Source organism: Oryzias latipes, chromosome 15 (assembly GCF_053564925.1).
Source record: "Oryzias latipes strain Hd-rR chromosome 15, Olatipes_Hd-rR_3.1".
NCBI lineage: Eukaryota > Metazoa > Chordata > Actinopteri > Beloniformes > Adrianichthyidae > Oryzias > Oryzias latipes.
The window spans coordinates 8,777,585-8,790,764 of record NC_136251.1 but is presented as its reverse complement, the minus strand read 5'-3'; the positions used below and the strand labels follow the sequence as shown (position 1 = coordinate 8,790,764).

Here is a 13,180-nt window from a genome sequence, read left to right as displayed (position 1 = left end):
TTGAACATAACATCAAAGTGTGTCAAAGATGTGGTGGAGAAAGACTGTGCCACAGACCACATCACCCCACAAAGAAGTGGAGTTACCACTCACCTTTCCACTGTGGCTGCAGCTTCTTCCAACTGGCTCAGAAGAAACGGGTAGAGGGCCGGAAAACGGGTGAAAAACTCCCGACCAGTCATCCTGTGGGCAAAAGGAATTATGAATACGAGAATTCATGCTAATCTGCAAAAAATGTAGGCATAGCAACAACACTTTAAGACATTTAAAGTCTTTGGAAACGCTCTGATGAAAATGGTGTTTTGAGCATTCTCTTGTAGCATTTGATGATGGAGAACATATATGAAGAAAATTAGGCTAAAAGTTGCATTTTTGTGAATCAGGACTACACCAAAAACGCAGTTATTACAAACTTTGAGAAAGTTTGTAGATGTGACGCAGGACCACAGTTAAAAAAAAGCCACAAGCTCCCTGCTCCGCTCCACCCTGATGCATCCGCTTGTAGATGACGAGATCCACTCACATCTTTATTTTCCCCGTCTGAGCTGGAATCTGGCTCAGGACTGTACAGCTGAAAAGCTCCAATATTGATATAATGTTGTGTTGGGGGGGTGTGAGAAGCTGTAAGCTAGCTGGAGTGAGCGTAAACAAAGGGGTGATGGGAAATTTCGAAATAACTAATGTCGCTCTGCAGAAATAACGTTCTCGAAAACGACACAGGTCTTGGATTTTGGCTAAAAACTGCATAATTATAATTAAAAGACCACTGGGAACACTTTTACAACAGATCAAAAGATGCTCAGAGTGGGACTTCAAACTAAATATGTATTAGAATAAGCTTTAATTCCCCAAATGTGTGCTTTGTAGGATGTGTTTTAAGTAAAATGCTTCTTTGGATTGTACACAAAATTGACGACTTTAGAGCGATTTAAGGAGTTAAAATCGCTCCAGCTGTTCCTGTGAAAATCGGACATCTTTCTGAGTCTGTTTCCAACGTTGATTCAAATATTTATCTGCTGTTCCCCGTAAAATAAACAACGCATCAGATGTGCAGCGTGCTTTCATTCAGGTCAATTTCGAGCCAAAAGAGGCTGAAATGAACCACCGTGCGTTTCAAACACACATTACAGGAGGAGAAACTGAACGTAAGACCTGATGATGGTCAAACTTTAGAAAAAATGTGGTCATTTTTATTTGGTGTGGGCTGTCAAGTAGGCATGGACATAATACCGTAGTTTAAACTCGTAAATTAAGAAGTGAGGCTGTTTTTCTGCTTCATCATTCCCATTTCAAGGAGACATTTCACACCGGCTGATAGCAAAGAAGAGAGAAGCCAAAACAAAACCAAATCTTCTCAATGCGAATCAAAGTAAACTGAATGCAAGGACTGCAAGGTGGTGCAGCGGTCAGCACTCTTGCCTCAGAGCAAGATGCTCAGGCTCAAATCCCAGTCAGGGTCGTTCTGTGTGGAATTTGCATATTCTCCCTGTGCATGTGTGCAACTGGATGGATGGATGGATGGATGGATGGATGGATGGATGGATGGATGGATGGATGGATGGATGGATGGATGGATGGATGGATGGATGGATGGACGGACGGACGGACGGACGGACGGACGGACAGACGGACGGACGGACGGACGGACGGACACTTTATTGACCCCGAGGGAAATTACATGGCAGTCCATTAATCCATCCATCCATCAGATCACCCACACACAAAGATAATTAAAAAAATAAGGAATATGTTAAAATTTAATAAATACCCAGATAAAAACAGTACAAAGACAAATAAAAAGTAATTGGACATTTAGTGTGCCAGGCCCCGTCCGCTTGCCCCCCCCCCCCCTCCCCTTCCAACAACATTGTACAGTCCAATTGCACTTGGTGCTGGTGACCTGCTCAGGATATATCCCGCCTTTGCCCAACAGTAGCTGGATTGGGTCCAGCAACTCCGTGACCCCAAAAGCGATTCAGCGAGTTCAGAAAATGGATGGGTGGGTGAATGGAATAGAAGATGGAAATTTGGAGACCAACACAGTAGACCAACTGAAGAAATTTGAGGATTTTAAGCCATTTAAACCATGATGATGACTTTAAATGGAACCAAAAGCTTGTTTGAGAGGAATTTTAAACACTGGAAAAGAAAAATTCTACGAATGTTTTTTTTAAATTAAGATTTTAAAATACAGCTAGTCCTACTATGCAGACATATAGTGACCAAAACAGTCTACGTCATTGAACACAAAAGGTAAATTTTTGGTCCAGATGAAAAACTTACAGGAAGTTAAGGTCATTCTGATCCAGCCTTTAAACTGTTGCTGTTTGGAAGATCTCCTTACAATCTGTTTGCTACAACACACTGAAGCTGGAGTAGATTCTGTCAATGTTCACCACGAATCTTAAAATAAACAGTCAACAACAAAAATAATCCTTGCTAACAAAGAAAGACAAACTTCACACAAAAAAACTTTAATGACTGAAATTAACCTCAATCATTTCAAAAATGTTTAAAAAAGAAACAAAAATAACTTCAAATGAGTAAGTACAGTTACAAATAAATTATGCAAAATTGGGGGGGGGGGGGGGGGGGAAGTAAAAATCATACAAAACACGATGTAAAAGTTTCATAAAAAGGTTAAAGTACCGCTTGGATCATGTTTTGATCTACTGAAAAGCATTCCCAGTGTCTTCTTAATTATGATTTTGATGTTTTTAGCCAAAATAATTTTAAAAAACTGTTGTTTTTTAGGACAAAGATTCTGCAGAGCAGCAGAAGTTTATCAGAAATTCACCTCTGAGTTCTGGGCAGGACTGTTGGCACAGAGCAACCCCACCCCACTTCCCATCATCCTTCTGTTTACACTCTCCTTACAGCCCTTAATACCCCCAACCTAACATTTGTGGTGCAACAGAAATGGTGATCATTATTGGAGCTATCCAGCCGTACATCTTTAAGCCAGATGTCAGCTTGGACGAGGAAAACAAAGACATACACAGATCTAGTCATGTGCAGGTGGATGCTCTATTTCCAACGGCATCAATTCATTCAGCATTATATAGGCCTTCCATCAAGACAAAATGCCACAAGATGCTGCCTAACTCAGAGTTTAATTAAAGAAGGTGGCGAGACTGAGCTGAGGATAAAAGAGGAAATTATTTTATGATTACAAGACATCTCGATTTTGGGAAAATAGCCCAGAATCTTCTCAATCAGAGCAAATCTGTTTTGTCTGCTACATCTACTAGTAAGCAGTGCATTCAAGAAGTGCAACACCATGTGTGGAAGTCACATGTGTTTGTGCTTATGGGTGCACTCACACACAGACACAACTGTCAATAAAATGTCAAACTTTATCTTTAACACCAGCGGTCGTGGTGCGGCAACCACCGTTCAGCCTGAGGACCAATAAAGTTTTATTTAACTCTGGCTGTCTAAAAGCAGTCAGCCTTGAAGGGAAGAGGCTTGGTTTGCCCAAACACTCGATCACAAGACAAGGGAGACTCTGCTATACAAATGCGTCACTCAGAGCTGCAGAGAAAACACAGCAGCTCTTTGGATCTGGTTCAAGTTAGCATCCGGCCCTGTGATTGGAGGAGAGCGAGTCTGAAAAGCCCCTTCCTCTGGTGGCACTGCTTGGCGAGCATGTGAGGGTAATTGCATCTGAAGACGGCAAACGGAAACATGCTCCCTGAATGAAAGTGTAAAAACACAGCTCTGTGCGTTCGGGCTCCTCTGCTTCTTCTAATGAGAGGCTGTGGTCCTGAGGAGTCGGCACTGCCTGCAGGCCAGAGGCCAGAGGAGGTGCCGCAGCAGATTAGACGGCTATGAGGAGGGAGTGGGTAAAAAGATGCACTGTAAGAATTGTTAAAAAGTGTTGCAACCCAAAAAAAAAAAAGGTTTGTTGGCATAACAGATTAAGTGATTCAGACTTTTTTAAAACGTTATATTCGCTTTATTCAGGTGGGAGTGATAAATCTCAAAACCAGTGTTTTGCAAGTTCAAAACTGCCATCCAGGATTGACCTGGTCCTTGAGAGATGTTGACGCTTGAGACTGATAGAAGCTAGAAGTGTTGAAGACGCATCAAATCAACAATTCGTGGTAGATGTGTCCCCGCTCCCTGCCAGCTTTGGCCCTCTGAGTCCAGCCTAGGAATGATCAACACCAGAAGTTAAGGAGAACAAAGCGACCTTAGGAAACATCAACACAGAAGAGTTGCTGACTGTCCTGCTCTCGCTAGCTGTTGTGCAAACATTTCTGCTCTTTTTAAAAACTGTGAGGAGCTGAGCGTGGGGATGACTATCTACTTCCTGAGTAGATTCCTGGGAGCAGCTTGCAGTGCAAAAACACAAGATGGGAGGTTTTCTTAGAGTTGAAGTGAGCACACAGGGTTAGTCTGGCTGCGGGTTCTATTCCACAGTGTAAGCACACAGGATGCCTAATCCTGAAGTTGTTGTAAAAATGACCTCTAAGCATTTTAAACAAGATCGCCTTAACAAGTTCACGCAACAAGTCAGCACACACCATGAGTAATGGCAATTATCGGTGACCAGTTGTGGACATTTTTTTTAAAAGACAAATCCATTTGTTTATCTATGTGCGTGAGTCTGTTTGTGTGTGAGAGTGTGTGCATGTGTGTGTGTGTGTGTAAGACTGGGTGCATGAAACAGTGAGTGTGTGTATGAGTTTGTAGTCTGTGTATGAAAGTCTGTAGTCTTTGTGTGACAGTCTGCATGTCTGAGTCTATGTGTGAGACTCAGTGTGATTGTGTTGGTGTCTGTGTGTGAGACTCAGTGTGATTGTGTTGGTGTCTGTGTGTGTGAGTCTGTGTGTGTGAGTCGATGTTTGTCAAAGGTTTTCAAAGGTTTCTCAAACTATTCTCCATTTAGTTTTCTTGATTCAAAAATTGTATAAAAATAAACTACAAGTTGGTGTTTACAAAAGAATTTGCAAACTATAAATTTTCATTGGGAGAAACTTAAGACATAAATGACAATTTGTCAGAGACAAAGACTTGGAAAGCCCACAGAGAGCTCTCAATCAAAACTGGAAGAATCTCCATAAAAACCCCAAAGAATATTTAATCAATGACTTGAAGCAGAGCTGCTCATTCCTGGTCCTCCAGATCTACCACCCTGACTGTTTTCCAGATCTCCAAGTCCTACGAGCTGCTGATGAACTCAATCAGATGTCTCCACATTCTGATTGAAAGAACACACCTGGTCCAGGTAATCAGCAGCAAGCAGTGCAGGGAGAGCTGGAAAGCAGGCCGGGTGGTAGATCTCCAGGACCAGGAATGAGGAAACACCTGACAAGGTGAAGACTCTAGTCTGTAAAAGTCTCCTCCAGAAGCTTGTTTCCACTTTATGAGACACTGAAGGTAAGTCAAAAGTAAAGCCTATTGAAACATCAGACTAAAGTTTAAACTCCTTTCTTTACAAAAACCTTTCAAGGTCCCGATAGCTACGACTTCCACTTATGTAAGATCAACTGTTCAGCCTTGTGCACCCCGCCTCTTGGCTTTGTAACAGCACAGTTTAAATTATCTTTCCAGTTCCTTGGTGTCAGAGACAGATGCTACAACAACAAGTCTTGTTGTTCATGCGTCCATTTGACCTCGAACATTTTAAACTCCACATGAATCTTTAGTTGTTTTATTAACCAGTGGACCCTTTAATTACATCCAGATGGATCCAAGGCTGGACATCAGTGAACTGGACAACTTAACTGTATCTGTAATCAGTGAAGCCCAGCAGCTGTGCTCTGACTACATCTTGGCTGCTTCCTTGAGGGGAACGCTGGTGACTGTGCAGCTCTGTGTGTGTTTAAGAGTTGTGTGGCTGAAAACATTGACTATATATTAAGAGAACTGGAGGGAGTGACCCCCTCCCCCAGCGTTCCCAATGGGAAGTACTCCAGGAAGCCAAAATCTCATAGACTTATATCAGAAAATAAACAGCTATTACTCAGTCTTTATATTTGTCAGAATTGCTCTTGCTCTGCTACCTAAAGACCTACTCCAACAAAAGTTGTGTTTATAGTGTTTTTAACATGTTCTTGCGCCATTTTTCTTATAATGGAGGACATATAGAAAGAAAATTAAGACTGAAATTGTATTTCTGAGCATTTTTTAATTCAATTGTTGTGAATCAGGAGCAGTTTGAAAAAGCTTGTAATTGTTATGTACAAACTACAATCGGCTGGCCACAAGCTCCCTGCTCTGCTCTATTCTGATATACCAACTCGCAGACAAATAGATTCATGTACGTTTTTGTTTTTCTTGTCCGAGCTCGAATCTGGATTGAGACTGTACGGCTGGAGAGCTGCAATATTGGTGGTTATTTTTGTTTCACCGCCAATGTTACCTTGGGGTTGTGAGGGGCTGTAAGCTGGGGGGAGACAGTGTAGGAAATGAAGGCAGCTTTACTCTGTGCCAACAGTCTCACCCACAACTCGAGAAGGCAAAGTTCTGATGAACCACTGCCGCACTGCAGAAACTATGTCATAGAAAAAAATGAGATCATCATGATTAAAAGACCGCTGGGAACGCTTTTAAAATGGATAAAAACAAGATCGGAGTGGGACTTTAACGTGTTCTTGATTACACTAATTTATTTTTATTTATTTATTTTTATTCAAGCTATAAACTGACCAATCAGATGCCTCAATAAAAGCATGTGGTCTCGTGCCCAAAGGTCAAAATGTTTGATTGACAGATTCTCCCCAGCCCCCTTTAACCCTTGTGCTATCTTAGATGACCCCACCCTTACATTGACGTGTTCTCCCTACCATGACAAAGGTGGATAAAGGTGGAAAGATTTCATGGACACCAGTGATGATCACAAATCATTGAAGAAAAAAGGTTCAGAACACTGTCTAGTGGGTCTAGATGACCCAACTCCCAATGCTAAAGTGCCTAGGATAGCACAACGGTTATGTGGTAGGAGGTTCCAACAAGCTCACTCCTGATTGGCGATAGATGTCGTCAGAGAAGGGATAACTCAGACCGGCTTAATGACGTTGTCTGGTTCCAACATGGCGGTGTCTGTATCGCAAAAAAACAGCGACTGAATTGATTTGTATTAGGTTGGAACGGGGAGTAAGTCATTTTCTATGGGAGACTTCACACTCACCCTATCCAGTTCTCATCCAGTCAATGGGTACATTATAGTAAAATAGTCTATTGCAGTAAAGCTGACTCCTCTCAGCTGATAAGACCACAACCCTGGAGAGGAGCGGTCACTGCTCTCCAACAACATTGACTTCCAACTCTAACAGCCCAGCGCACCAATAATCTGGACAGTTTTCCATGTACGTGCAGAGTGCACAGCGAGGAGTTGAGGCAGGTTTGAGATAAAGCTGGCAGAGTTTGGGCTGGAATGCAGCGTGCAATCTTCGCCCTGTCAGCACTGTTTACAGTTGCATCTATCTCCACAATGGTATCTCATCAACATCAATGTGCAGCCAGAGAGCAGAGAGAGAGGGCCCCCCGTCTGGGCTTACAGGGACGATGACCCACAAGCAAACAATGTGTCTGGATACAAGTTAGTCTAGAAAATACACAGCAGAAATTCCCACAAACAGCAAGAAACTTGCTCCGTATGAACATCCAAATACTGCTGTAAATAAAGCCATTTGTGTGAAAGGGAGACGTGGAAAGGCTCCGGCTTCAGCAGACCAAGAGACTATCAAATACTGGAGCGGACAAGCTGTCACAACACGTTTTCTGCTGGCAGAGATCACAACCCAACAATGAGAGAGCAGACTGTGGAAGAGACAAACCTCCAAAGACTTAATTATAAATGAGATGCAGCCGTCAGCTTCAAGCACGCAAAGACCCACCATGACTTCACAGCGGAACTTTACGGCTAACAGACACCATGAGGCTGAAAGATACGAGTCTTCAAAATAAAAGCAGAAAAGGAATTATTAGGAACAACACATTTGGACAAATAAGTAAAGAGAGCTTCAGATAAAGCACTTTTTGTAATTTCAGCATAACTAATAAACTAAATTTATCTCAAGTTATTCTCAAATTTGTTTGTTTTTTAATAACCGACAGGGCTATCCATGTGGAGACCACAGGCTGCAGTCACAGCCATGATGGGGGCCATTTGGTCACTGAACCACCAGGGAAGCATCTGCGGGGGTCCAATTACCTCCCAAGCTGTGGTACTGGGTCCAAATTTTAGTCTTTGGTATGACATGACCATGAAATCAATTCCAGAGTTTTACCGTCTCAGGGAAGAAACAGCAGCCAGCTGGTTACCTTTGCTACAAATTGTGACTAACTGGAGTCAAAAATCCAACTTTCTAAGAGTAAAGCCTTAGTAACAGGCATCCATAGGAGTCAACCCCATACATGTGCAGCGGGTTCTTGGGTTGCACACGCTCTTTGATTTTCAGTCATCTCCATGATCATTGTGAATCAGCTGATTCTGATGCAAATCTGCTTTTCTCTGCAACAGAATCAGCGGATTGCACAAACACTTCACTCGCAGTTTCCTTGAGACTCGTGTGGCTACCTCATGAAATTGGAACGTACCATTGTTATGCGTGAGGTAACCATACTGAGAAGTATTTGACAAGCTCATTTAAGTTGCACACATTTAGGAGATGCAGGTGATGCAGTCGTACGGTGCCGTTACGCCGCAGTCTGGTCATTAATAAGGCGAACGTACTCGCTCCTCACCGACTGCGTGTGAATGCGTAAGCAAGGGGTGTGCAGGTAATACTTAAGTGCTCATGGGACGCCGGTTAAATGACCCACAAACTACACTGCTAATCTTCTGCTAACTCGTATTTTCATGCTAACCACCAACTGGTTGAGTTGCAGCAGGCCAAGGAGGCTCCCTGTTTGCGAAAAATGCAAACAGCATCTGTGAGGACATTTTAACCCTTGTGTTATCCTAGACACTTTAACGTAGAGAGTTGGGTCATCTAGACCCACTAGACAGTGCTCTGAACCTTTTTTCTTCAATGATTTGTGATCTTCACTGGTGTCCATGGATTACATGAAATCTTTCCACCTTTATCCACCTTTGTCATGGTAGGGAGAACACGTCAAAGTAAGGGTGGGGTCATCTAAGATAGCACAAGGGTTACAAAGACATTGAAGACATTCTTCATCACCTCTCAGAGCTTCGCTTCCGTTGTTGGAACTTTGAGGATGATGAGAAACTTAGAAGTCTTAGGGTGTATTCAGACTGGAAACGGGGAAACTGTTTTCGCTTTAAGCAAATCAAACGTGTTCAGTCTGAATACACCCTTAAAGTTGCCCCCAGAGGTGTGAAGACATTATGTGTTCCAACGGAGAAGACTTCTCCCTTTGCTCCAAAGCCTGGAATTGGCGTGCTTCCTGCTGCTGGTACATCCGCCACTTTGATGCATGTCTTTGATGCAGCTGCTCTCTAAGTAACTTTTGCACTTAAAGCACCTTTCACTGATAAAAATCACAAAGTTCTTTATCAAAAAATAACAGGAAAGAGGAAAGTAGAATATGATTATGGATTATTTAATTGAAAGGTATCCACAGAAATTATCTGTCAGATCATGCGGCCTTCAATCAGTTCAATAAAAGATGTATTAAATAAAACAATTACATTAAAAACAACTGTAAAAAATCACATTAAAAAATGGATTTAAAGGAATTACTCTTGACAGAGAGAAAATAAAATGAAAGTGGTGACCCACACTGGATTTCTCTCATTTTTTCTCGAATGTTGGCTGAAGCAGTCTGCATGCAAAGGTGTGATTTACACCCCTGCGACTGGAACACTCGAAGGATATATTTGGATAGATGGAAGAGTACTCGGACTAAAAAGTGAAAATATGTGAACCCCAGGTGTATTTGAGCTCAGAGTTCCTGCAGCTTTTCCGCAGCTCAGTGTAATTCCAACAGAACATTGCGGTTAAGGTTATTATTGTCTTGTAGCTTATTGTCTGAAACAAACAGGAAACTATCACAGCACATGAGACACAACTCCATCACAACACAGCTACTTTGGGAATAGAAAACTTAAGAGAATCTCCTCCATGACTCAGCCACAGACGCTAAAAATGTATTTCAGCACCTCACAGGAAAGGATGAGGAAAAATTGACGAAGGTCAATGATAATGAAGCACAGGAAGAAATCTGGAGCAAACACCAGCTTTTTTGTTAGGACCACCAGCATATCAGCAAAGGCTGACTTAACATACACCCATACAGGTATTGACCCATACTGGTGCTGTGGGTTTTTGGGTTGTCGTGAAGGGTCATAGAGAGGAGTGGCAGCGTCTTAAAGGGCGTGTCTTGCGGTTTCCTAAAGGGTCAATTTGCCACCTCAATGGGCTTCATTAAAACAGAACGTACCGTTGTTGCGCATGTGGTAAGTGTATCGTGAAGTATTGATAAGGATAACTGAAGTTTCATGCGAGTTTCATGTCATTACGCACCACACTTGCCCAGGGTTGCTCATTGCGTTCGATCGGGATGTGACAGTAGATAAACCAAAGAATAAAAATACATTTAAAATAAAAATGCATCAGCGAAATATCATCCTCACCATGAAATACGTTTGATTGACATGCTGCACGGCCAATCGAACATCCTCTGAAACACACGTCACTGTGTTTAAATACGCTATGCGTACTTTCTTTTGTTCTTTCTTTCTTCTCCATCTGCCAGCCTCGCTGCGCTACAAGTCCTCGGCGGAGGACCACTAAGGCCCATAGGAGTGTTTATTGAGGCCCAAGACAGAGAGCCAGCCTTCTGGAGCCGCGTCCACGGACCAGGGGCCGCTGTTTGCTCAGCCGTGGTTTACCAGCGGAGCTTTAGAAACGTCCTGCCCCTCCATTACAGGGTTTACAGCAGGACATGAAACTTACCCTGATGTGTTGTTTGACCATTCGCTACGACCTGAAAATGTGCATGACCATTTTCACTCTATGAGCTCATTGAGTGATCTACAATCTTCAAATTTGGTCCATTCTTTGCCTGCAGATAGCTTCTTTCCAACCATAAGGGCTATTGTGACTAAGACAACAACCATTCTTTTATAAAGAAAGCCTTAAGATCAGACAGCTTTATACCTGAAATGAGACATAATCTTTGCCTCATCCCACCTTAGTTATCTTACAACAAGCCCTACAATCACACAATCCACTCAACATCATTTTTAAAGAAGCATCAATTCTTCTTGTACAACTTTTCCAGTTTTCCACACCCTTTGCTTCAAACGCATGTCTGCTGAGCGAAACAGATTATAAAATATCTGTGGAAAGTACAGTTCAAATTTGCTTCACAACATTTTAGAACGAAGCTTTCCCAAACACTCGAGCGTTTGTTTGACAGCGCGCTGGGAGCCAGACGCATTTCAGGACTCCTGCAACAAATAATGTTTCCAACAGTCTCTGACAGCGGAGCTGATGAAGCTCCAACTACAGAAGAACAGAAATCACCAAAAGATCAATCATTTGCATGTAGGTCATCCTAAAACATCTCATCCATCAGTCTGTGACAGCCCTGTGCTGCTGCCGTTTGTGAATGAAACTCTGAACAGCTTTAAAAAGAAGTGTTCAGGATCGAAAATAGTTTGAATCTTGAAAGTGAAAAGTCAGCGGGCATCCTTAAAGACGGCCCACCGTCTGAACATTACTCAACATCCTGCTGCAGTAAAGGGCTGGCTCCTCTGCCGTCTGGAGTCATTTCCATACTGTTCCCCCGCGGCGCAGTGAGGAGCCCTTTCTCTCAGGGTTGTGTTACAACAGCACCCCTCAGTGGTGAGTGCAGAACCCCCATCAGGACTTTAGAAAATTGCTTTCAAGTGGATTCCCTTGCTGTAAAAACGAGTTGTGGACAAAGCAAACGAGAAAGAGCAGACCTGTTTTTCTTAGAGTGTTCATCCTTTCCTCTCTTCACTCCAAAGATTCGTGTAATCAGAGCGCTGAAGAGGAGAGTGGAGGAGTTTCTCACCTGAAAGGAAAAGAAAAAGGGAAGAATTACCAACTAAAAACACAAGTTACGTCTCAAATCCCACTTTCCTTTCCTACTTGTGTATTTTATTGTTGGGATTCTTTTTGAAACCGAGGTAAAAAACAGGAAGACTCACTGCCCAGACAGGAGAGGTGAAGCCCAGCACAGCCGCTTGTACGCCATCTGACACAAACGGAATAATGTTTTCCCCCAAACGAGTGTCCCTGTACAGAGCCCTGAGGATGTTCAGAGCATGGACCTGAGGAGAAGGAGCCACATGACCGCCATAAGCAATGCGTGTTCAAGCAACCGATTCCAATGAAGTCTATGTAAAGACCCGATTTGGGCTTCCACATTCAGAATTCTGGCGTTCACGAGTAGCTACACAACTTTTTATGAATGTTTTCAGGTTTTATATACAAAACGTGTGACCATTCAAACTTTGACCAATCAGGGACTCGGATTTGGTAGTGACTTATGGATGGCTTTTTTTTTTTATTTCACTGAAGCGCCAACCGTTGATCAAAATTGATCAAATAATTGCCGTTTGTGCCTGGACGGAATTATACGACACAAGTCTTCCATTTGTCGGAATAGAGCCGTAAAAGAAAAAGCCTGGAGCAAGATTCAAACGATTTGGAGCACTTAGACATTTCGCACCACGCCTCTTCCCATTGTAGGTGGTGGACATGAGCTAATGAACAGCAAAAAAAAAGAAGCCCCTCCCTGCTTGATCAGTGTGAACATCATGGGCTATGCACAAGTTCAAGCAGACACATTTAGAGCGTTCTTGAACACGTGGTTATGTTGCTATAGAGGTAAAGAGCACTCCCACACATCACTGTAGTCCTGCCGTAGATGGGGTGAGCGTAGGGTTCAGTCATGAAGAGGTCAAACCTGAGGGACTGTAGAGCTGTCGGTGTTCCTGTCAGCAGAGGGCATGGCCAGAGCTGTCAGCTCCCTCATGGTCATCTTCAACAAACTGCAGCTGGAAGATTTGGGCTCAGAGGAAAGCAGAGCCTGCAGAGAAAGAAAGATCATCTTAGAGTGGATTAAACCTCTTTGCATGTAGAATCCTAAAAGATGCCCAAAGACAACCGTTAGTTGCATTCGTCCTGATACAATAGATCTCAAGCCTTATCATTGGAAAAGGTTGGCTGCACCTCATCACTACTCTGTGTGGCCACAGGACATTTTCCAGCTTTTCTGATTCACATTG

The 13,180-nt window shown here is 42.9% G+C and overlaps 1 protein-coding gene across 2 annotated transcripts in view; it reads right to left on the bottom strand.

Moving 5' to 3' along the window:
- Positions 1 to 13,180, bottom strand: part of thada (THADA armadillo repeat containing) — a 125,150-nt gene that overhangs the window by 78,521 nt on the left and 33,449 nt on the right. For both annotated transcript variants that reach the window (XM_078931674.1, XM_023963169.2), the window contains exons 24-27: positions 12,859 to 12,981; positions 12,098 to 12,220; positions 11,870 to 11,961; positions 94 to 183 (exon numbers count right to left, since the gene is read on the bottom strand). In XM_078931674.1, the coding sequence (XP_078787800.1) occupies positions 94 to 183; positions 11,870 to 11,961; positions 12,098 to 12,220; positions 12,859 to 12,981 (428 nt within the window). The remainder of the gene's footprint in view (positions 1 to 93; positions 184 to 11,869; positions 11,962 to 12,097; positions 12,221 to 12,858; positions 12,982 to 13,180) is intronic.